Source organism: Vicia villosa, unplaced genomic scaffold, assembly GCF_029867415.1.
Source record: "Vicia villosa cultivar HV-30 ecotype Madison, WI unplaced genomic scaffold, Vvil1.0 ctg.002972F_1_1, whole genome shotgun sequence".
Classification (NCBI taxonomy): Eukaryota; Viridiplantae; Streptophyta; class Magnoliopsida; order Fabales; family Fabaceae; genus Vicia; species Vicia villosa.
The window spans coordinates 174,070-199,157 of NW_026706078.1; the positions used below are offsets into that span (position 1 = coordinate 174,070).

At 40.5% G+C, this 25,088-nt stretch overlaps 2 protein-coding genes across 2 annotated transcripts; one reads left to right on the top strand and one right to left on the bottom strand.

The window, feature by feature from the left end:
• Nucleotides 1-5,824: 5,824 nt before the first annotated feature.
• Nucleotides 5,825-8,384, bottom strand: LOC131640150 (uncharacterized). The gene is made up of 3 exons (XM_058910557.1): nt 8,204-8,384; nt 6,260-6,411; nt 5,825-6,136 (listed from the first exon to the last, which is right to left on the bottom strand). Exons 1-3 carry the CDS (start codon nt 8,382-8,384, stop codon nt 5,825-5,827), a joined length of 645 nt encoding a protein of 214 aa, XP_058766540.1.
• A 7,926-nt stretch (nt 8,385-16,310) lies between these two features.
• LOC131640151 (uncharacterized) lies at nt 16,311-21,304 on the top strand. Its single transcript, XM_058910558.1, has 3 exons — nt 16,311-17,102; nt 17,202-17,836; nt 21,244-21,304. The coding sequence occupies exons 1-3, from the start codon at nt 16,311-16,313 to the stop codon at nt 21,302-21,304; spliced, it is 1,488 nt and encodes a 495-aa protein (XP_058766541.1).
• The last annotated feature ends 3,784 nt before the right edge of the window (nt 21,305-25,088 follow it).

Below are 25,088 nucleotides of genomic sequence, written 5' to 3' on the forward strand. Positions count from 1 at the left end.
ACATGTCATCCACATGTTTGCCATGTGACCTCGCCCCTCTTTATTTAATTCTTCATTATGTTTCTTATGAGATGAAGAGTTAATGGGCCAATGATTTTAGTCTTTGTTGGGATTAATTTATGATATTATGGTTCACAGTCTCTTAAGCTCGATGTTTATAAAGGTGGAGTGATTAAGTAAGAGACATCATGGTTCATAGTCCCTCAAGCTTGAGACTTGCAAGTGATAAGTGATTAAGTAAGAGATGTGATGGTTCACTTATATTATTAGTCGAATTGCTATCCCTTTTGAGCATAATCCCATTAGGATTGTCGCTGTCCTTGGACTTTGTCGAGCCAAGCAAGGTATACTGCATTATCTGGTATAGGTGTGGAAAGGACCATTATGGCATTGGGGGGTCATAAACCTCATATATAGGTTTTGTTTGGAAGGTGGAAGGGATAGTAGGATAAAAATAAGGGAAATATTTATTGACCGTTTGGATATTTTTCCAGAGTTGGATAGGGCCCGTGGAATGTGAGGAGACTTCTTGCAACGGCAAACGGAATGAACATTTGTTGTTGCCATGTCTCGATCTTGGGTTTAAACATAGATGATGGTTCAAGGATGAAATCTAAGCTCAGTTTCTCAGAAAGAGAGAAGGTTCTCGGGTTGTTACCGGTATTGAAGGAGGGATGAGATGAAGTTGCCATTATAAAGGAAGAATGTTTCTTTTTCTTCTACAGGAGGCCCAGAGGTGTAAGGGATTATGAACTGAAATGAAAAGGAAGAAGAAGAAAAGAATAAATGGCTAGAGAGATAATTTAAGAGAATTTTGAGGTAGTAAATCAGGGACAAAAATCACACAATACAATATATGCGTTCGAAGAAGTTAGAAAGTTAGGGGAGTTTGGTTTGAAAGCCCACGCTCTAAAAATTAGGAGTCATCGTGAGAAATAATGGATTGAAATGGGAAACTGTTGCACAAAAAGTGGCCATGATGACGCGTGACGTCACATTGAGAAGACGTATAGCCGAAAATACAAATAGAAAATGATCAAGTTCTCCATCAACACAATCTTTGTCGAAATTGGCATTTTGGGAAGCAATTTGTTGACAAGCAATTTTTGACTAAGGAAATGGAGCCCAAGTTGAAAGGGTATCTTTTATAAGAAAGGCCCATTGATTATCTTATAAGGGGCAAGTGGGGACTGTCGACATAATTGAAGAAATAATCTCCAAAGAGCTAGTCGACTGAGCCACCTACCTAGGAAGTTGGCTCGGCAGATAAGAGGGTTGAAGGTAAAAAATATTTGTCAACAGAGATTGACAAAATGACGGCAAAGGAAGTTATCAACTTATGAGCCATGAAGCAGAACATAAGGGAAGTTAGGACGAAGCGTCACATGAAATCCTGACATGGAGTGTTAGTAACCGTCGACAGTTGCTTTAATTTACTAGTTATTTAAGCAAGTTGTTGTATTCATTTAAGTGGTCGCAATTTATTATATTAAAACACTACGCTCAAAGTATCCACATCTAAGAGAAAAACGAGTTTCCCTGTTTGAAATGTATGTTTGCTTCCAACATTTTAATTCAAAACAATTTCCACTCTTTACAATTTGAGTCTTTTGTTTTGTTTATTTATTTGTTCTTTACAGTTGTCTTGTTTCTTTTGTGATTTTCTACACCATTCATTCTTGGTTACCAAATTCACATTAACACTGACCACTAAGTCTATGATTCTTGTAATTGATCCTGCAAGTACCTTTAATAAGAGGTTAGAGATTTTTCGCGAGAAACAGCGTGCTAGACTTTATATAGTGTGGGTGGTTCCAGTCGTTTCCATATGATCTGGCCCTCACACGGAACCATCCGACAATGGTGAACACTCTAAGTCTCTAATGCCTTAGGGTACACCTTCTTACACTAAGCTCATCGTGATTGGACCTTACCATCTACCTATATCATCACACAAATCGAATAATCAAACAACTAACTATACACAATAAACATAAACACCAAGTTCAATGACATGATCAAAGTGCCATCATTGAAAGCGAGTGAAACATTTCCTCATGTTCATGGTTGTCAAACTCGCGAGTAGACCCGTAAACTCGTACGAGTTTACGAGTCTAGGAAGCATAAACGAGTAGTCTCGTACATAGAATCATTTTTTGATAGACTCGAGTAGTCTCGGGTAGACTCGCACAAACTCGTATAGACTCGTGAGTCTATCATGAGTTTACGAGTCTATAAGTTTTCTTATTTTATTTTTTAAACCAATAAAGGTCGAAATTCCCCAAAAGATTTTGTTGTTATTTTTCTAAAAAAATCCTTATTTTGTTTTGGTTGTACAAGATTTAGAAACTCTCTCTCTCTCTCTCCCCTAGTCTTTAGTATGAGATTTCTATGGGGATATGACTCCAGATTAAAGAGGTTTGCAATTCGTGTCCAAAGATTAACTTGTAGCTCCTCTTGCTTTGAATGGAATTGGAGTAATTGTTATTTGTTTGTTTATAGACTTTATTTTTTATTTTTGTAGAAACATTGAGTTGAATTAATATTTACTTTGCAATTTCATTCAAAGATAAGAAATATGTTGCATGAAAAGATAAATAATTTGGTTTATGCGATATGAAGTTTGAAGTTGAAAAGTAGAAAAGGAAAAGTAAAGAGTGTTGTTATTTCATTTTAAGATATTCATTCAGATGATGAATGGATAACTGATGATCCTGATGAAGAAAATGTGCAAACTGCAGATATTGTTGAGCAAGATGATGTTATTGTTAACAATGTTGTGTATGCTGATGTTGTTGTTATTAATGTTATGCAGTGATGGGGTGACAATGTTGCGTTAGGTAAAAGTGAAACTTGAAGCAATCCAACAATGGTTAATGATGAAGTTGATTCATCTGGGGTAGAGTTTGATAATGATACTCAAGAGACCGATGAAGAAGATGGTGATAATATTGGTGATGATGATTTCACTGGAACTTTCGATGATTGAAATTATTAGCATATCTGTTTTATGATTTTTTTGCTTTATGTAGTAGCCAATTAAAAAGATATTAGTACTTTAAGTCTTTAGTTTTATTTTTGAGTTTTTTGCTAAGAAATTTGTTATAGAGTATGAAATTTAAATTTAAATTTTAATTGGTGTTCTATTATATATAAATATATGTGTGTGTGTGTGTGTGTTATATGAGGTATTTACAAGTGTACAAATTTAGGAGTGTGTTATTTATAGGTTTTTGAAAGTCATTTTTTATTTTCCATACACTCGTACGAGTTTGCGAGTTGAGTTTACGAGTCGAGTCTATGGACCCTTTACGAGTCTGAGTAGACTCGCGAGTTTGACAACCTTGCTCATGTTCATTTTGCAACGCATGATCTGACTCTGAAGAAGTTGAACTAGAAGTGGTGATGAAAGTAGCATATGTTGGAAAGATTAATCTTAAAGCACGTTCCATTCTTGCTAAATATGAAACTTGAGGTTCACTGTTGAAGGCTATTTGACCTAATCGAAAAAGAAACAACCTCGATTGATAAAGTGCTTCATCTTTGAAGAATCTGAAACCTAACAGCAACTTGAGCACCAATATGATACTTACTGAAACACCGGCTACTGCAGGTGCTGTTAGATATGTAAGCTCATGTGCAGTACCATGCAAGATGAGTATTCAAGTTTTGGACTTATCCTTTCAAATGTACTATAAATTGTCCAATAGTTAAAATTTAATTTTGTCTAATCATGATTTATTATTTTATTTTTATTGATATATGTAGTAAAGTAACGTGGTTTATTACTTTAATGTTGTTTGAAATAACCCTACCATGATCTTTTGAAAAATAGCATCTCTATATGATCACAGTAGATTTTAAAATCCAAACGATAATCCACATGGGATTTTATTTATTCATGCACACTATCAGCACTAAATATTAATATGGGTCATGCTAACGAGTGCCCCCGGGGCACTCTTTAAGGATACTAAATAAAGAAAATATTCTTTACAAAAGTCAATATTTCAAATTCCAATGCATTTTCAATGCATTAAATACACGCATTTTAAAAAAAGTTACCACTTTAATCACTTAAAGAGTGGCCCAGGGGCACTCGTTAGCATTTCCCTATTAATATAATAGCTTTTTATTTCGTTATCTTCAACCAAGATAGTGGATTATTAGAGTTGTTTTTTCTATTATGCCCTCATTTATTTTTTCTTTCCAAATAAATTTAATAATCACTCTCTTTTTTTAATGACTAATTAAGGAATTTATTGAGAAAGTAAGGGTATAATTGACAAATTATAACATTAAATTATAAAACGACACTCCCTCTGTTTCTTTATAAGTGTCATTTTAGCAAAAAACTCTTCAACCAATATAGTGGATTATTAGAGTTGTTTTTTCTATTATGCCCTCATTTATTTTCTCTTTCCAAATAAATTCAATAATCACTCTTTTTTTTTAATGACTAATTAAGGAATTTATTAAGAAAGTAAGGGTATAATAGACAAATTATAACATTAAACTATAAAACGACACTTAAATAGAAACAAATTTTTTTCTCTAAAACGACACTTAAAAAGAAACGGAAGGAGTATTATTTTTAAATTAACTAATTATACAGTACATATCAGCTATTATTATAATTTTTTTAATAAATTTTATTATTTAATTAGTTCATAAAATAATTTAAAATGTCAATTAATAAAATTATATAAATATAAAAAAAAACAGGCCTTAGGCGATAGTCTTGTGGCCTACCCCTAGGGTCGGTGCTGACGTTCATCTCAAAATCTTAATCATATGAGAAAATTTTTACTTTGTATCCCTACTTCTGCCTTTGTACCCCTACAATTTTTAAATAATGGTAATTTTACCCTTAATGCTTTTAACCATTTAACCATTTTATTTTTTACTATTCACCCAAAAAATTAGAAAATTGCACTCCTACGCAAGACTTCCAGATCTCTTTCTGCAAGACTTCCGTGCAAAATTACAAACCGGAACTCATTCCTTAAGACATGTGATTTACATTAAAAGTGATTCGGAAGTCTTTAACAAAGTGTTTCTGAATGGTTCAAACCAAATCGGAACATTTTGTTAAAGACTTTCGGAACACTTTTGATGTAAACCAAAACTCTTTTCTTAAGTCTTTCGGAATGGTTTTTTAATTTTTTGATTTTGGCGATTTTTTTTCAAGGATGAAAATTCCGCTCCAGATTTGCCAAAAAAATGAGACAGTTGTAGATACCATTGAGCATTCACAACTTCTCAAAGATTCGTCACACGAGAAGAGGTTATCCAATGGATTTAAGAGACAACAATAAAGTGATTGTTATTATCACCCGTTTGGACACCAAAATAGGCAAGAGAGGAGAAGCAACAAAAATACAAAAACAAAAGTGATACTCAGAGTGCGACTAAGAGACGTGGATGTCCATTCAAAATCAGGTTGACTCCGACAAAAGTTGGGTCTGGATGGAAGATTGAGGTAAAATGTGGAAATCATAATCATGGATTACCAGGTAGATTAAACAGTCATTCCTTTGTTGGTAGGCTGAACACAAATGAGAAGCAACATGTCGCTAATTTGACAAAGAGACATGTTCCGCCTAGACACATATTGATTTCCTTACAAGAGCGAGATTCTGAAAATGTCACTTGGATCACACAAGTATACAAGCATAAGCGTGTGATAGAAACAAAGATAAGAGGTCCAAGAAGTGAGATACAACATTTGCTTATGCTTATAGAGGATCCAAACTATGTTTATGGACATGTCGTGCAACCACACCCCTGTCCACTCCCAAGTACTGAATGTCAAGCTCAACAGTCATCTCCTCAGTGACATGCTCGGGTACCAGAAAACACCCTTAATGGGCAAGTGCAGCAGAATGGAAACATCATCCAATGTAATAGTCATCTCACCAAATGACATGTGAAATAACGATGTCTCTATGTGCCACCTCTCCACAAATGTTGTAACAAGATTTGTGTCTATCTTGGTCAGGCTGGTTCTCTTGAGAGAAGTCAGACCTGGCCTATCCACCCAACGCTTCATCTCTGGTGGGAGCAAATGAGGAACCATATCCTCCAGCTTCGTCCCGTGTCTTGCAACTTTAATCTCCTTTTTCGGACCTCTTTCCTGAAAATAGATAAAAATTCACATTATAAAATATAAAGAATAAATTTATTTTAAAATAATCAAAGTAGAATAAATTTATTTTACTTACCTCTCTGAACCATAGATGGCAAGGACGTATCTCACAAGTAATGACGGGTCTAAAAGCCCGCCAGGATACCCAACTGGCTCATGTGGCGGTTGTGGAACCGGTGCTGACAGACCAGCATGATCTACAACACTGTGTCGTCCCAATGTGCGGCTAACAGGCCTCCCGTCTAATCCTCGCTTACGAACCACTATCAAGTTTTAAGAAAAATTATAAAATAACATTAAAAAAACGAAGAAAAAAATTAAAACCAAAACCGAAACAGTTAGAGGAAGTGTTTGTTCTTAAAAGGAATTAACCGAATCTCTTCAAAAAATTATTCCGGAATGTGATATTACAAACCGCAAGAATTTGCCAAAGTGTTTCGGAATGTGATATTATAAATCGGAAGCATTTGTTTAAGTGTTCTGGCGTGTGAACGTGTAAACCTAAAGAGTTTGGCAAAGTGTTTTGGTACGTGAATTTGTAAACTAGAAGGCTTACTTGATGTGTTCCGGTGTGCTTTGCTGTCAACCAGAAGAGTTTGAGTAAGTGTTACGGTTTGGACGAAATTTAACCGGAAGAGTTTAGAAGAGTGTTCCGGTTTGGACGAAATGTTAAACGGAAGAGTTTAGAAGACTCTTCCGGTTTGAAATTTTTTTTACTTTCTCAAAGCATTTTCGGTAAAGTGGGAAAAAAATGAAATTGTGAAAAAATGACTTGTTTATACGACGGTATATTGATCCAAATTTTTTAAACGTAGGGGTACAAAGACAAAAGCTACAAATTAAAATTTTATCATATGAGAATTAGTTACTCATGATAAATAAAGACATTAAAAGAAGGATTTAATGAAAATACACCGACAGTGTAAAATTGTTTTATACTATCAGTAAAATCATAACCGTTAATTTTTGTAGAAATTTGACATTTTTTTAAATCACATATAAAATAGTATTTCTTTTTAACCTGATTGTCTAAAATATTTTACACTTTTAATGCATTGCCTTTATATTCTATAAGAAAAGAATAGTGGTGTTAATCATACTTTCTCTCCTAATGTCATGTTGTATTTTACCTCTATAATATGTTGTCTAAACTCTTGTCTTACTTTTCATTAAATAGGTGTTGAAATGAGCTTTTATAATTTAAAAATAGCTCAATTTTAAAATGTAGTGCATGTGGCGGTTTATTTTCTTTTTTTCAATCTTTTTATAATCTAAATTAGACTTTTAAATTTGCATCATCATGAAAATTATTGATCAAGACTAGGGGTGGCAAAACGGGTCCGGCCCGTTGGGCATGCCCGTTTTACCCGCACTTTAGTGCGGGGCGGGCCAAGGTTTTAGGCCCTCACCCTCTAATGTGACCGCCCCGCCCCGCCCCGTTTTCAACGCGGGCTTTTGCGGGCATGTGCATTTTCATAAATTTTTATGTTTTTAGGCTTAAAAGGTGCAATGCCCGCGGGCTTTGCCCGCCCCGCCCTCACTTTTTTGCGGGGCGGGGCTAGGTTTTAGGCCCGCATCTTCAACTATGCCCGCCCCGCCCCGCCCCGTTTATTTGCGGGCTTTTGCGGGGCGGGCTAAACGGGCGCGGGCATACCCGTTTGCCACCCCTAATCAAGACGTTAACTTTCGTTTTGCCACTAATTTCACTCCATTTGATTTTCCTCAACTCCACATATCAACTACTAATATAAGAAATTTGAAACCTCATTTATTTACATCCTAGTCCTAAACTAATCCATAGATTACTCAATTTTTAGGGACAAAAACGTCATTAAGAATTACTCATATCTTAATAATTTAATTAAATCAAATTGTCATTATGACAAGTATAATGATTAGTATTCACGTGCAGCTTTTAGTAAATTGATACAAAATTAACCCTATTCATATCAAAAATATATTTTCAATAAATTGATTAGAGATTTTAAATAATACCATTAAGATTTCAACTTTTCAACCATTCATATTCATATTTATTTCCTTTTTTCTTGAAACAATGCATTGTGTCATTTGGATTGGGTTTCAATTGTGCAAACCCTTTCCCATTCCCCTCATTCAATTTCGTCTGCTCTTCAATCTCATTCAATTTCGTCTGCTCTTCAATCATATAATAAGTGCATAATGCATCCGTAAATTTTAGAGTCTTGGCAACATGTGTAGGATTCTGTATTACCATTTCTCTTCTCTTTCTCTTGGTTTTGGGTCAGGGTACTAAGTTACAATCCAGCATGTTCCAAAACTTCCATTGAAAATTAGGGTTATGCAAATCGATTCCAAAACTTCCATTGAAAATTAGGGTTATGCAAATCGATTCCAAAACTTCCATTAAAAATTAGGGTTATGCAAATCGATTCCAAAACTTCCATTGAAAATTAGGGTTATACGAACGAAATAAGGGAAGATTTTCTCTTCTTCTTCTCTTGGTTTTGGGTTAGGGTACCGAGACTTTTCAAATATTTTAATATTTCTTGGTCTTAAATACATTATTTATTTTAATATCTGCTAAATTGTTTTTTTTTTCCAGAAATTATTTTCGTGTCTTTGTGTTTTCGTGTCTCTGGAGACATCCTTGGAGGCAGTTGTCATCTTAATAGATTGGAAGGCATGATTTATATATTGTTGATTTATTTTTTGTTGCAAATACAAATCAGTACTATATAATAAAGTTTAGTATTTCGTTAATGGTAGATCTTATTGGTGTTATTCATGAGATAAACAATATCCAAACCAACACACCAGGGAAAAAGACTTTTGTGTCACTAAAGCTGAAAGATCCGATGCAATTTTTCTTCTCTTCTTTTACTTACGTGTTTTGAATAGAATGTCTATTGAAACAATGGTAAGGGCATACTGTTTCCATTATATAATTTGTTTTCTTCTCTTTTTGATATTCAGGAGCATTATAATGATGTTACATTTATTTCCACGGTGATAGTTGAGTAGATCCCTTGAAAACACGACCATGGGGAGGCACGGTGAAGATGGTGGCTCGTGTTTTGTTCTTGCAGCAGATCTTTCTTTTTGTTTTACATATTAATGAAATTTGAAATAATAAATACCTATTTAGGGGTTTTATAAGATTAAAATTTTAAAAATATTTTTTTATGATAAAGTTATATAAATTTTATAAGAATATCAATTTTTTTAATGTTTTAAAAGACATTTATAATTTATAATTTATAATTTTTAAGGATTTTATCATGAAATCAACTACTATAATAAGAATTTTAATGTCTCATCTAATTTCGTTCAAATCCCAAACTAATCCAAGGATTACTTTAATTTTAGGGTTAAAAAAGTTATTACGGGATTATTCAATTTTAATTATTTTTTTAAATAACCATTAATGATATTTAGTCATCTTAATCGATAGCTTTGAAAGGTAAAATATTGACTGCATTCATGAATTTGATTTTGATTTTCAGACTATTTTGATGTAGTTTATTTGTATTGATTCTTATATACTTTAATTCATATTAATTTTGATGCATACAAGAAAACTGAAATTAAGAAAACTAAAATCGAGTACAAGGCGAAGGCATTAGATTTGAATTGATTATCCCCTTAAGGGTCCGTTTGGTTCAACGGAGGGGAGGGGAGGGGAGGGAATTTAATAGAGGGGAGGGAGAGGGAAAGGGAAGGGAGGGAATTTAACTAAAGATATGTTTGGTTCAAGAAGGGGAGGGGAGGGGTTTTTAATAACATGTATGTTTGGTTCACAAGGGGAAGGGAGTGATTTTAAAATTAAATTACTTTTTTATCCTTATAAATACTGTTATTTGTACTTAGTAAAAATAATTCTAAATAACAATAGTATTAAGTAAATTTCTCCAAAAAAAAAACTTGTTCGTTCATAAATCATACTATAATAGTAAAGAACACACATTAGTTGAATTATAGATCTTCAACGCAAATCAAACTATTATTTGATCTTGATGATTCATCTAACCCAATAAAACAATTTCTATAATTAAAAATAAATAAAATAATGTTAGAATGTTAAAAAAATTGAACAAATAATATTAAATTTAAATATTTATTTAATTATAACATAAATTGGCATAATGTTATTATTATTATTATTAATATAATAATAAAAAAATTCTTTTACTATTATATATTATAAATAAGAACTGATATAAAGATTTTATTATTATAAAAAAAATAACATAATATTAAAAAGAGAAATTCAACAAAATAAAAAGAAAAAAATTCAACTGAGAGCAACAACGCACAAATAGCTAGAAGAAAAATGAAACGTATAATACCACAGAAAAATCAAGTCTTTAATAATTCAATAAGGACAATTTTGGAATTAAAAAAATAATTGAGGATAAAATAGGAAAAATAATAAAATTTTGATTAATGATCTCCCCTCCCCTCCAAATCCCCCAATTTGGAGGGGAGCAAAAAGAGAGTCTAGGAGGGAATTTGCTCCCCTCCCCTCCCCTCATAAAAAAATGAACCAAATACACATATTTATAAATATTCCCTCCCCTCCCCTCCATCTACTTCCAACCAAACGGACCCTAAGTTTTCCTCACTATTCATTCATGAAGATGATTTTAATTCTAAATATGGATGTTATTTTTATTTTAAAATTCTTAATGTGCATCAATTATAAATTGATTTTTCTCTAAATTTTTCAAATGTGCAAAAATATTGATAGCTTTGAAAGTTAAAATATTAATGTCATTCATAATCTCAGTTTAATTTCGAGACTATTTTGATTTCTACATTCTTATGGTATTCTTATTGTGTTATCACATATGAGTCGATTTTCTATAAATGTGGATTACATGTGCTCTCCTTAACCTGAATTAATAAGGTTGAATTTGATTCTCAATAATTAGATTTTTTCTTAAAATATTTTAATGCTGATTCCATTATATTTGTTACATGTTTTTGAAATAAGGTGCCTTGCGATGTATGGAGGCTTGTGATTTTGAGCATCTTGAGATGATAATGATTCAAAGTTATCAACATCTATTAATCCTATTATGATAATAGTTTTTTTAAATAATTTTGATTCTAATATTGCAATATTTTTGTGTTAATTCAAGGTTTGATTAGAAATTTTTAAGGACCCTTGGTAATTTTTTGTACTTTTATTTTTGCATCCATTGTATTTATACCATTTATATGTTATATATTATATCATTTACAAAATAAAAGTATTACTTTATCATAAAAGTATTCCTTTATCAGTGAGACCACTTCTGATATACCAATTGTATTTCTATAAAATATATAAGATTTCTTATTCTTATATTTTTCTTTTTTTACAAAAATGATTTTGCATGATTATAATTAATATGTATTAATAATAATTAATGTGGATAAAAATGAAAAATAATGTATTAGGTTCATTAAGTGAATGAAATCAATCGTTTTTTAACAAATATTATTAATGATTTTATCTTATTTGTACTATTAATTCATTTAAATGTTATAAGAAATTATATTTTATATAAATGCTTATTATTATACCTTGGTATAATATTGTAAATTTAGAGTAATAAGTATAATTTAAATTACGATTTTAATTTTATTAAGTTGTCTAATTTGAAAAAATTATATTTAACCAGTTTTATAATAAACTTATTATGTTCAATTTTCCTTATTTAAATTGTTGTTTCAATTTAGCGGATTTTAATTATGAGTATAAGACAATTTAATTTATATATTAAAAATTACACGAATTAATATGTATATAATATAATATTATTGAAAGATTAATAAACAAAATAATTCTATTAAATATTTTGACCATTTTTTTTAAATATGTGAAAAAGATTAATAAATAAAATTATCCAATATAATTTTTTGACCATTTCATTAGCAAAATATTTATTCAAATTATTCATTCTTCATCTTTTTCTTCTATATACCAGCTGCAACTTCAGGTTACTTTGTTTTCTGTTCCAGATTCAAACGCAGTTTAGGTTATTTCCATCTTCGAATTTGTATTGAAATTTTCATCGTTCCATCTTCGTTTATATAATTATTTTCTTTAAGTTTTCAGATTTTTTTCAAAACGGTTCATCTTCCACGAAAATCAACAATTTTCACATTTTTGTTATTCTTCTAAAATTATATTTAATTTTAGAAATGATTTTATTATTTTAATTTGATATAGTTAATAATTTATTTTTAATTGTGATATGAATAGAAATAAATATGTAACAAGAAATTATTAATTAATAATTCAATATAAACTTTTAAATTTGTATAATCTACTACTATAAAAAATTTAAAATCTCATTTAATTACATTTTAAACTTAAGTTAATCATAGGATTAACCAAATTTTTAAGGGTATAATAGTCGTTAGGGGTTTAAATAATATAAAATTTCCTATTCCAATGCATTATGGCGACTGTAATCATTCAGTCCAATTATAATTTGAATTTTTATGTTTAAAACACCAACCCTTCCAATTCCTTTTCCACTATAAATCCATTCTCCTACTTTCCATTGCATAAACTTTGCTCTTTTATACTCTTGAGAACATCAATTTACAAGATATCAATTGTCATTAATGTAAATAATCAATCTAAAAATGATTTTCTAAGATTGCATTAATGTTTTTAATCTAATATATTCATTATTTAAGATTTTCTAAATATTTTCTTCCTTTAGTCCAAACGGATGCATTAATCTAATCAAATATAATTATTATTAGATTTTTTAAATACTTTTTTATATAATAATTCTATTTTGCAATTTTTTTATTATTGTTATTTCAAATAAAAATATGACTGGTGTCCAAGATTATAAACGAATAATATGTTCAAACTGATCCAATTAAATAATTATTTTCAATTTTGTGAGATAAATATGTGTTATTAATAACTATGTTTAAATTTATTTTCTATTAGATAATAAAATCATATAATATTAATAGAATCCATAAATTTACAATAGAGAAGAATTTAAAAATTATAGGCATACCCGACGGACCGAACCTATTTTTCTGATGGGCCGACAAAATATTTACTTAAATTGAACATATATTAAAGATCATATGTTTAATGACTTCTTAATCAGTGTTTTAAAAACCGGACCGAACCGTTCGGTTGGACCAGTCAGACCGGGAACCGGAGGAGTCACTGGTCTGATCTGACTGTTGGACCAGATATGTTATTGAACCGGTGAGAACCGGTCAAAATCGAAAAAACCAGTGAACCGACGATTTTAAAAAATCGGTGGTTCAAATGCATACTCTTTTTTTTGCACAAAACGACGCCATTTTCATGATTTTTTTTATAAAAAATATAACTAAAATATAATTAGACTTTATTCAAACCTTATTTGAACAACTTTTCTCCTATTTGCAATTAGATTTTGTTTAAAATTTATTTAAATTTAAATTTTGTATTAATAATTATTATATTATATTTATTTATTATTTATAATTATAGGACCCGTGCGTTCGCACGGGTCTCTTGCTAGTATATAATAAAAAGACTACACAATACTCAAAGTTCAACAAAGCGCTAAACAAAACAAAACAAAAAATTTCCTTAGCCTTATCCTTTGACTCTTAGGATCTTGCCTTGCTTATATCACTTATATCCTTTGACTCTTAGGATCTTGCCTTGCTTATATCACTTATCAATAACTTCATGTATATATTTGCTAGAATGCATACACTACTAGAAATACACAGTTTACCTGCGGAATTTTCTGCGGAAATATTTCCGCAGATATACCTGCGGATTTTCCTGCGATTTTACAAATTAAGATAAATTTTTCTACGGATCAGGAATTTGCAGAAAATTCCGCAGGAAAACCTGCGGATTTACCCGCGACTTATTAAAATAAGATAACTTTTCTACGGATCAGGATTTTGCAGAAAATTCCGCAGGAATACCTGCGGATTTTGCTGCCGATAATATATTTCAAATAAAAATCAAACTATTTTACAAAATCCGCAGGTAATTTCGTAGGAAACTTTCTGCGGATTTTGCTGCGGATTTTGTTTTGTATTATATCTTAATACTATATATATATATATATATATATATATATATATATATATATATATATATATATATATATATATATATATATATATATATATATATATATATATATATATTGTTCTGGACTGGGCCAAGGTTAGGCCCAATACGATTTTCGGCCCAGTAAACCTCAGAGGCCCACGTTCCTCTACGACCCTCCTACGCACCTAGGATGCCCACCTTAGGCATGCTCGGCTGCCCTATATCCCCGGAGCATGTGGCACCCGGCATGCTCGGCACTAACGACCCCGCAAACACCTTCGTTGCCGAGGACTCTGCTCCGCGCAGGGTTCCTTCATATACAACCCTCCGAACAACTCGGATTCCACGTGGCTCCTGAAAGACCGCGTCTCCCGGGAACTTCGGAGCGGTTAACCAGGACAGAGGGCATACACGCACCTCCGATATTTCCGCTCAGGAAACCTGGCAGTCTCCTAGTTGGGCTTGGGGATCCAACCCAATAGCGAGATCATGGCCCAGCGCTGGGGGCTATATATACCCTCTTTGATTAGAGGGTCAGGTATTCAATTCTCACTCACTCTTAGCTAGTACTTGCGCTCCTTTGCTCGTCAACTTACTTTGGCATTGGAGTACCTTGCAGGTACACCCCCCTCTCACTTCACGAAGACCCAGCATCCGAGCAGGCCTTGACGACTCTTCTGATCAGGTACGATCAGTGGCGCCGTCTGTGGGAAACAAGCTCCCCCTTCTTTAAAGAAACAAAGATCAAAGCTAATCCATCCTTCGATCGTCATGGCCGGCAACAACAACAACACCGTCCTCGTCCCGACCCCCGATCCCTTTCGTCTCACGGAAATGATCGAGGAATCCAACCCGGCTCTGCATCGACGGGGAGGACGACGGCGCTCTGCTGAAGGGAATGGGAGGTCAGGTCATGAGACCCCCCAATCCATCAGAAGACCACCACCTCAGCACGTCGAGCAGGCTCAGAATGATGAGGCCGAGCAGCTCCAACCTCAGAATAACGGAGAGGAAACAGCTCGGAACGATAGGAACGCCGAGTTGATCCAAACCCAACCTGAACAACCGCTGACTCGCGTCCAACACGAGACTGACCATAGGGACGGGCAGACTGCCTCCTCCTCCACCCGTTCCCTTGAGAGACCGAGAACTCACCATCGGCAGACTCGGGATGCTACAGATGCCCGTGGGGAAACCGACCCCTCAACCCTCGTCATCCTCAAAGAGCTACAGCGGACCAACCGCCTCATCCGACTCCAAGGCGAACGGATTGAGAAACTGGAGAAGAGGCATCGTCATCGTTCTCCCCCGCGGAGGCACCGTCGATCGCGTTCCTCCTCTTCGCGCTCCCCGCCTAGGAGGACTCGCCGACGCTCACCATCCTCCTCTCGATCTCCACCGAAAAGATCCCGCCGCCAGAGGTCCTACTCGCGCTCCCCTCTGCGAAAGAGCAGGAAGAATCGGAGGCCTGAGCCCACAGAGGAGGAGAGCCCTTCTCCTGACAGAGAGGAAAGAAGGCTCGCCAGGAAAGGGAGGAAGCCTCGCAAGGAGGAACCCGCCCGGCGTAACACACGCTCGATCTCTCCGAGCGCCAGCGACGAGGAGGAATTCCGCAGCCCCTTGTCCGAAAGCATCAGAAGGGCCCGCCTTCCCCGAGGAATGGAAAAACCCCCGACTTTGGATGCGTACGACGGGACTACAGATCCCGACGATCACATCAGGAACCTGGAGGCCGTCATGGAGTATCACGTCGTCCAAGGCTCCATCAAATGTCGGATCTTCCCGACCACGCTCCGGAAGGGGGCAATGACCTGGTACAGGAATCTCCCTCCTAACTCCATCAAGTCTTGGGCCGAGCTCAAGGAACTCTTTCTGAGTCACTTCACTGCTTCCCGCCGTCAACCGAAATCAGAGGCAAACCTCGAAGCTGTAGTCCAAGGGACCAACGAGCCTCTCCGAGACTACCTCGACAGATTCAACAAGGAGGCCTTCCAAGTGGAGACGACCGACTACATGAAAAGGTATCTCCTCGAGCGAGGGCTCCTCCCCGGCAGCGAATTCAGGAAAGCGATAAAGATCGAAAAAATGTGATCTATGAACGCCATCTTGAAAAGGGCGCAGGCTTTCATCTCCTTCGAGGAAGGCGAAGCGGCCGCAGTCAAAGCATCAAGGGGAAATGGCGTTACTCGAAGCTCGAGCCAAGACCCGTCCGCCGCGCCCCGAGCAAACGAGAGAAAGAGGGACGACAGGTCCCGCGACACAAAGGAGCGCAGAGGGCCAGCAGGGCGTTTCAACGACTATACCCCCTTGAAAGTTTCACGCGAGAAGATCCTGGCCGAGTGCATAAACGCCGAATTCAGAAACTCCAACATCAGGCCCCCGAAGCCGAATCCCTCCCGGCCGGGGACCGACAAGTCCAAATACTGCAAGTATCACAAGAGCCACGGGCACCTGACGGATGAGTGCATACACCTGAAGGACGCCATCGAGACACTGATCAAAGAGGGTCACCTTTCTAAGTACACAAAGAGAGGAAACCCTCCCAGAAGGAATGACCGTCGGAGCTCCGACGAGGGCAACTCCCCGAATGCCAGGCCGCTGCAGGTGGCGTTATCCGTCACCCGAACAGAAGACTTCATACCCTCGGTCGGAGTGACATCTGCCCTCAGCGTCTGGGAAGGGTTCCCGACAGCAATGCTGATATCCAACGGCGGGGACCCTGGCTCCCTCACAATCGGCTCCGTGAAAAGGAAGTTCGACGAGTTGATCAGCACCACCACGGACCTGACCCCGACCCTGAGGAGGTTCAAAGGGAGGTCAGAACCGATCACTTTCTACTTGGAGGAGCTACCCGGCGGCGCCCCGAACGCCACAATCCCACTGCTCGTGCGAGCAAGGATGGCGAACTTCGACGTCCGACGGGTCCTAGTCAACGAGGGAAGCTCGGTCGACATCATGTACTCCCACCTCTTCCAAACCCTACAGCTGGACGACTCACATCTCACTCCTTACGTGGGATCCGACCTCCAAGGATTCAACGGAACAACCACAAAGCCGTGGGGTTACGTCGAACTGCTCGTCTCCTTCGGGGAGGGGGAAGCTTCCAGGCAAGTCAAGACACGGTTCTTGGTGATAAACTGCAAGACCCTCTACAACTGCATCATCGGGCGCCCCACTTTGGCCGAACTCACTGTCGTTCCCTCAACCGTTCATCTGAAAATGAAGTTCTATACGAAGAGGGGACGAGTAGTCACTGTCAATGCCGACATCGAAGCTGCTAGGAGGATATTCGACGCATCGGTAAAGGGACTGGAGCTAATCGCCCCACCCTCCAGCTCCAACAAAAAACCAAGGGCTGAAGATAAATTCCCTCCTGAAGATCGGCAGACGACCACAGACGTCAGCTCAGTCGACCTCGACGCTCGGTTCACAGAAGAAGAGCTAAAGAACGGCGAAGAGCCACAGCCGAAGACAGCTCACCCTATCCGGCCCATTCCAGACGGGGATTTCGAGCTCATTCCTCTGGGTGACAACCCCAACAAGGCTGTGAAGATCGGCAAGAACATCCCGGATACACCGAGGAAGCAGCTCATAGCTTCCCTGAGGAACAATGCCGACTTGTTCGCCTGGAGCGCAGCAGAGATGCCCGGACTCGACCCTGAGGTCGCCTGCCACACGCTCTCCATCAATCCGACCGCAAAAGCAGTAGTTCAACGTAGGCGTCGGCAGTCTCCCGAGAAAGCGGAGGCTGCCGAGAAAACTGTAAAAGACCTCCTAGAGGCAAATTTTATTTCCGAGGCCAAGTATTCAACTTGACTCTCAAACGTTGTACTAGTCAAAAAATCTAATGGAAAATGGAGAATGTGTGTTGATTATACTGATGTTAACCGGGCATGCCCCAAAGATGCATACCCATTACCTAATATTGATAGGCTGGTCGACAACTCGGCCGGCTATAAATTATTGTCGTTTATGGATGCTTATTCAGGATACAATCAAATCCCCATGGCGAGATGCGACAAGCAGTGCACGGCGTTCATGACCGAGTCGGGCAATTATTACTACAACGTAATGCCCTTCGGACTCAAGAACGCCGGAGCCACATACCAACGGATGATGAACAAGGTTTTCCGAGGAGAGATCGGCGACACCCTCGAGGTATACATGGACGACATGATCGTCAAATCTCGAGAAGATGCCGACCACACGGCACATCTTGAACGGGTGTTCGAGCAGGCCAGATCCTGCAAGATGCGTTTTAACCCAGAGAAGTGCACCTTCGGAGTACGGGCGGGCAAGTTCCTCGGATTCTACCTAACCGAGCGAGGAATAGCAGCCAACCCGGATAAATGCCAAGCGTTCTCGGAACTTCCTACCCCTAACAATAAAAAATCTATCCAAGTACTAAACAGAATGCTCACAGCACTATCCCGCTTCGTCGCAAAATCCGCCCAGCATGCCCTCCCCTTTTTTAAGTTGCTTCGGAAAGAAGCGACCTTCGAATGGTCCGAGGAGTGCGAACGGACATTATCTCATCTCAAACAGGTACTTTCCAAACCGCCCGTCCTCTCCCGACCAGATGGCAACGAGATCCTATATCTCTACCTGGCTGTCTCAAACGAGGCGGCCAGCGCGGCCTTAATCCGAGAAACAGAAGACAGACAGAAGCCCGTATACTTCACGAGCAAAGCCCTACAAGGGCCCGAGGTGCGATATCAGCAGATAGAGAAAGTCGCGTTGGCCCTAATAACGGCCGCCAGGAGGCTGAGATACTATTTCCTCGCCCATACCATTGTCGTCCGGACAGACCAACCCATCAAGCAACTCCTCAGCCGACCAGACATGGCCGGGAGGATGCTAAGATGGTCCCTCGAGCTATCCGAATTCGATATCCAATACGAGGGAAGAAAGGCGCTTAAAGCTCGACGCTCGCCGATTTCACTGCCGAGATGACCTCAATTTCTAGCTGCCCGGCTCCCGCTGAAAACAAATGGACCATCTACGTAGATGGAGCCTCGAGCAACTCGGGAAGCGGAGCCGGAATAATCCTAGAAAACGACGAGGGGCTCGTCATCGAAGTATCCCTGGTCTTATCTTTCACCACGTCAAACAACCTAGCCGAATACCTCATGCTCGTCAAAGAAAAAATGAAAAAATTCGCCAAAGCGGATGTCGAGCATATTCCCCGGGAACATAACTCACGCGCCGACATATTATCCAAACTCGCGAGCACAAGGAAAAAGGGTGGAAACAAGTCGGTGATCCAGGAAATCCTGTCCAAGCCGAGCATAGACAAAAGCGCCCAAACTCCACAAGTATTTGCTATCGGGGACCACCACTGCTGGATGACCCCGGTATACAACTTCCTCACGAAAGACGAACTTCCCGCCGACCCAAAGGAAGCTTCAGCCATTAAAAGGCGAGCCTGCTCGTACACTATCATCGAAAATAAATTATACCGACGAGGCTTCTCCATTCCTCTCCTTAAATGTGTCGACGCCTCCCAAGCGCTCGAAATACTCCAAGAGCTTCACGAATGGATCAACGGTCAACACCTCGGCGGTCGATCACTAGCAAGGAAGGCCCTCAGGGCCGGCTACTATTGGCCGACCATGCAACAAGACGCCAAAGAACATGTCCGTAAATGCGACAAATGCCAGCGTCATGCCGACATGCACTTGGCTCCCCCCAACGAACTTAAATCTCTATCATCACCTTGGCCTTTCTCCACCTGGGGAATGGACCTCCTCGGACCATTCCCGGTCGGCTCGTACCAAAATAAATATCTCGTGGTAGCCGTCGATTACTTCACGAAATGGATAGAAGCCGAGCCGCTTGCCAAGATCACGTCTCAAAACGTGCTCCGTTTCTACAAACGAAACATACTCGCCCGGTTCGGGGTTCCTCAGGCCATAATCACCGACAATGGCACCCAGTTCACTGACAAAAAATTCCAAGAGTTTGTGGCCAAGCTCGGCACGAAGCAACACTTCACCTCAGTCGAGCACCCTCGGACGAACGGGCAAGCTGAGGCAGCCAACCGAGTCATCCTCCGAGGACTAAAGAGAAGACTCGGCGAAGCCAAAAAAGCTTGGGTCGAAGAACTACATAGTGTACTTTGGGCATATAGGACAACCCCCCACCCGAGCACGGGCGAAACTCCGTTTAGGCTAACCTACGGTACCGAAGCCGTGATCCCCGTGGAAATCCGAGAACCTTCTCGGCGCACCGAGTCACCCCTCGAAGAGGAGCTCAACGACGAGGCTATGAGAGAGGAGCTCGACATGGTCGAGGAGATCCGCACAGGATCTTCCCTCCGAGAAGCAAAATTAAAACAACAAATAGCTCTCCGCTACAACACCAAAGTTATCAAGCGCGAATTCGAAGTCGGCGCCCTAGTGCTCCGCAGAAATATGAAGGATTCGCGCGACGGCAAACTAGCCCCAAACTGGGAAGGCCCGTACCGAGTTTACGATAAAACAGAGAACGGCGCCTACTACCTCGAGGATCTCCTCGGAGTAAAACTTGCTCGGCCCTGGAACGCTGAAAAACTCAGACGTTACTACAGTTAGACCCGACCTAACACCCCCGAACGCCTGTATCCAACACGGGTGCTAACCGGGTATGGACCCGCGTCGTAGGTACGAACGCGAGAACTCCACGACAGCAACGGTCGGATACTACCACAAAATGGGAGAACCGACCACACGGAAGACTCTACACCTAGACCCTCCGTGGAAGTACCTGCATGGCAGAACCCCAGCTCGCGATGGGACCGTTCACGCCGCGAGGACTTGGCTATGATCATGGACTCGTACTCGCTAACAGCGCACACCTGCTCTGCGCACCCGGGCCGTACTCAACACGCCCGGACAATCAATCTAGGCCGAGCATAGTCCACAAAACCGATAATATCACAAGTATATAAGTAACTCTCCGGCGTATCCGAGCATAAGTCATCAGTTACCTAAACAATCGAAAAATATTCTAAGTATGTAGGAAATACCTCGTCATACGAGCACAACAGGAAAGTTATCAAAACACGAGCATACAACGATAACACTGAAGGTGCAGATAAACAGATATAAGCAAGCGAAATTATAAAACATTAAAATTGCCGACCAACGTGGTCGACGATGTCCAAAAGTTACAATCAAAATGCCGGGCACGCAGGCCCCCAAAGTAATCCGGGCATTACCCAACAAAATATAAAATGGCGCGCAGGCCGAAGAAGACAGGCACGCAGGCCCAAGGACACACTATCTACTCTTCACTCCCAGGAGACTCGGGCACTAACACGCCGTCCACAATCTTCGAAGAAAGCCCAATATTATCCTCCTTCAGGCCAGGGTTTAGAAGTTTCAGCTGACGAACTGCACGCTCGAAGCCGACTTCGGCCATGTCAGCAAGGCTTATTTTCAGGCTATCTATCTTCTCCACGAACTCCGCCCTAGACTGCAAAGCAGCCACGTCCGGCGACTCATCAGCCAAGGGAGCCCACTCAAGCTGAAGGTTGGCAAGCTTTTTCTTCTCCGCCGCAATCTCCCCGTCCTTCTGCTTAAGAACCGCATCGATCTTTCTCTTCAACTCCTTGCGATCAGTCTCCAGGGTCTTCACCCTGTCCTCGGCAGTCTTCTTTGCCGCCTCCGCCTCCTTCAGGGCCTCGGACGAGCCCGAGCCACCGTTGGCTAACATTTGGGCCATCCCCAAAACCCTCATCACGGCAGCACCGTCGCAAGCCAGCTGTTTCTGAAGGGACGGAGGGTCCATCTCACCGATCCGACGAGCTTCATCCGGAGAGGTAACCAGGGGAAACTTCTCAAAATAACCTCCATCCTTGTAGCAAGGAGGCAATACAAAGCCACGCTCGGGACCTAGGCTCGACGGCTCATGGCGTCCCCCCTCGGTAGCACGAGATCTCTTGGAAGCCCTCTCGTCCTCCTTCATCCGAGGAGAACCTGCCGAGGCCGAGTTCTCTGCAGCACCGGTTCCCCGATTCTTCTTCTTCTGGTTCCTCTTCGCATCCAGAGCCATCTTCAGGACCGCGTCTTCCTTCTCCGGCATGGCATCTACAAAGAAAAAAAGAAAACAAATGAGTTAGCAAAAACACTGGACAGAAAAGGGAAAGCAGGGTGAATAGGCACGACCTAACAACGCCCGAGTCTCCTCGGGAGTCCGACAAGATAACAAAGCCTTGGTATTAATAGGCCGCTGCTCCACAACCGGCACACCATTCTCGTCCAATACGGGATTCCCGTTCCTCGTCACCCACCGGGACATAGTAAAGCTGTCTACGTATTTGCATAGGACCGAGTAGGACTCTGCGTCCTGCTCGTCCAGGTCCCCATCTTCCCAAACGTAATGTTTAGGGGGAGACGAGAAGTGACCTTTCCACCAGAAAAATGGGAACCTCGTACAGAATTCCCTTGCTACCTGCCCGTCCTCACCCCTCACTAACTCCCCGTCGGCGTCACGAAGGACCACGGAATCCGACACATCGTAGTAAGCCGCCGGGCTGAGCGGACGAACGACAAAGTATCGGTTCTTGAAACCTTTCACAGAGTCAGTGTACATCCCGAAGAGCTTCTGCTCGGCATTTTTGAACGAGACCCAGCCATATCGCCCGTCTGCCGCCTGCCTTTGGACACGAAAACACCGGCCAAACAATGCGGTCGTGGCACCAATACCCAAATAATTACAGACGATCTCTAATGCTCGCATAAAAGCAAAAGCATTGGGATGCAATTGGGACGGCGCCAAATTTAGAAACGCCATCATCGATTTCTGAAAGTCAGAGAAGGGCAATCGGAAGCCGAGCTCCTTGAACACATATTCATACATCGCAAAGCCATCCCCGTTGAACCGAGAGCATATGCGCTCGTCCTGAGACGGGCACATCACTTGGTAATTCGGCGCTTCGCCCTCTCTCAAAACCTCGATTTCTGTGAAGGCCCCGTCTAGAGACTCAGTGTATCGGGAAGTGACCGTTAAGGCTTCCTCGGCTATCCAGTCGGCCGCAACCGTGCATTCGTAACTAAACAAGGGCATTGGGGAGACCCCTCCCTCGGCGTCGGAACCCGGAGAACCAGCATGGTCATTATCGACTAGAGAGGGCGCGTTTTGATCCTCGATGATCTCAACATCGGAGCTAGTGGCCGTCGAGCTGTCCGACTCGCTACTCCATGAGTCAGATTTCGAGCTGGACTCCGAGCTGGCGCTCGAATCAGATCCACCTGCACGCAGAAGGGAGAAAGTGAATTCGACAGTTCATCAAATCCACCCTTCCACCGCAATGCAAGCGAAAGGGTAGAGCAGGAGCGACGGAGCCCCCGGCTAAACCCCTATCAAGGAAAGACGCCCGTCAGCCGGGGACTCGCGAATTAACGTAACACGACTACTAAAAATCGTATCTAAACAGGCACAACGGTCCAACGCCAACGTCATCTGGTCCACCGACCCACGCTAACCCCCGGGCATCGCCTGGATAACCCAGGGAGGAGGCAACGACCTCTCATCGGATCCAGCCTACGTTTGCGACGACGACCACGGGGACAAAGCGCACAAACCCTAAGGAAATGAATAAAACAACGAAGAGAGAAGCGAACTTACTTGAAGACATGATGACGATGACCGGATGAGCTTCTCGGCAGTCGAATAGTATGTTGAATAATCTGGAAGAGTATCTTCCGAGGAGCGCCTGTCTGATGCCGAGCAGGTAAACAAAGAGAGGGAAACTTCCAAATGAGAGGATTCGCCCCCTTTTATAGGGAAAGGGCTCGGAAGGCGAAGCGTCACCTCTCCTGACAAGCGCCGCCTCCTAGACCCTAGACCATCATTACCTATGCCACGTCAGCGCGTGTCGCCCACGCGCGACGTTTCGCCCCTCCACAGGCTGTTCCTCCGAGCACATCTGGTTGACGAGGAGCCATCTCATCGAGCATCTCCCGAGGATCCCCGGCCCGAGCATAAGGTAAAGTCACAGCTTCTTAACCAGAAAACTCCGACTTGGGGGGCTCCTGTTCTGGACTGGGCCAAGGTTAGGCCCAATACGATTTTCGGCCCAGTAAACCTCAGAGGCCCACGTTCCTCTACGACCCTCCTACGCACCTAGGATGCCCACCTTAGGCATGCTCGGCTGCCCTATATCCCCGGAGCATGTGGCACCCGGCATGCTCGGCACTAACGACCCCGCAAACACCTTCGTTGCCGAGGACTCTGCTCCGCGCAGGGTTCCTTCATATACAACCCTCCGAACAACTCGGATTCCACGTGGCTCCTGAAAGACCGCGTCTCCCGGGAACTTCGGAGCGGTTAACCAGGACAGAGGGCATACACGCACCTCCGATATTTCCGCTCAGGAAACCTGGCAGTCTCCTAGTTGGGCTTGGGGATCCAACCCAATAGCGAGATCATGGCCCAGCGCTGGGGGCTATATATACCCTCTTTGATTAGAGGGTCAGGTATTCAATTCTCACTCACTCTTAGCTAGTACTTGCGCTCCTTTGCTCGTCAACTTACTTTGGCATTGGAGTACCTTGCAGGTACACCCCCCCTCTCACTTCACGAAGACCCAGCATCCGAGCAGGCCTTGACGACTCTTCTGATCAGGTACGATCATATATATATATATATATATATATATATATATATATATATATATATATAGTCTATTAAAAAATAATAAATGGGTCGACTTTATAGAATTCAAAATTTTAGATTTGACTCTCAATTTTTTCAATTTTTTAATTTCTCAAGTAAATGTTTCCAATTTTTTTATCGAATAATTGGTTCAAAATTTAAAAATCAATTTAATTTAGAATGAGATACATTTATCTAAAACTATGAGATTTATAGAATAATGGACTTAGATCT

Coding starts and splice junctions, on each gene's coding strand:
- LOC131640150 (XM_058910557.1), bottom strand. CDS start 8,384: ATGGTAATACAGAATCCTACACATGTTGCCAAGACTCTAAAATTTACG. Junction 6,412..8,203: donor TCCAAATGACACAATGCATT/GTTTCAAGAAAA, acceptor AAAACTTGATAG/TGGTTCGTAAGCGAGGATTA. Junction 6,137..6,259: donor TTTTAGACCCGTCATTACTT/GTGAGATACGTC, acceptor ATCTATTTTCAG/GAAAGAGGTCCGAAAAAGGA.
- LOC131640151 (XM_058910558.1), top strand. CDS start 16,311: ATGAACGCCATCTTGAAAAGGGCGCAGGCTTTCATCTCCTTCGAGGAA. Junction 17,103..17,201: donor ACGCCACAATCCCACTGCTC/GTGCGAGCAAGG, acceptor CAAACCCTACAG/CTGGACGACTCACATCTCAC. Junction 17,837..21,243: donor CTGAGGAACAATGCCGACTT/GTTCGCCTGGAG, acceptor CGAGCACAACAG/GAAAGTTATCAAAACACGAG.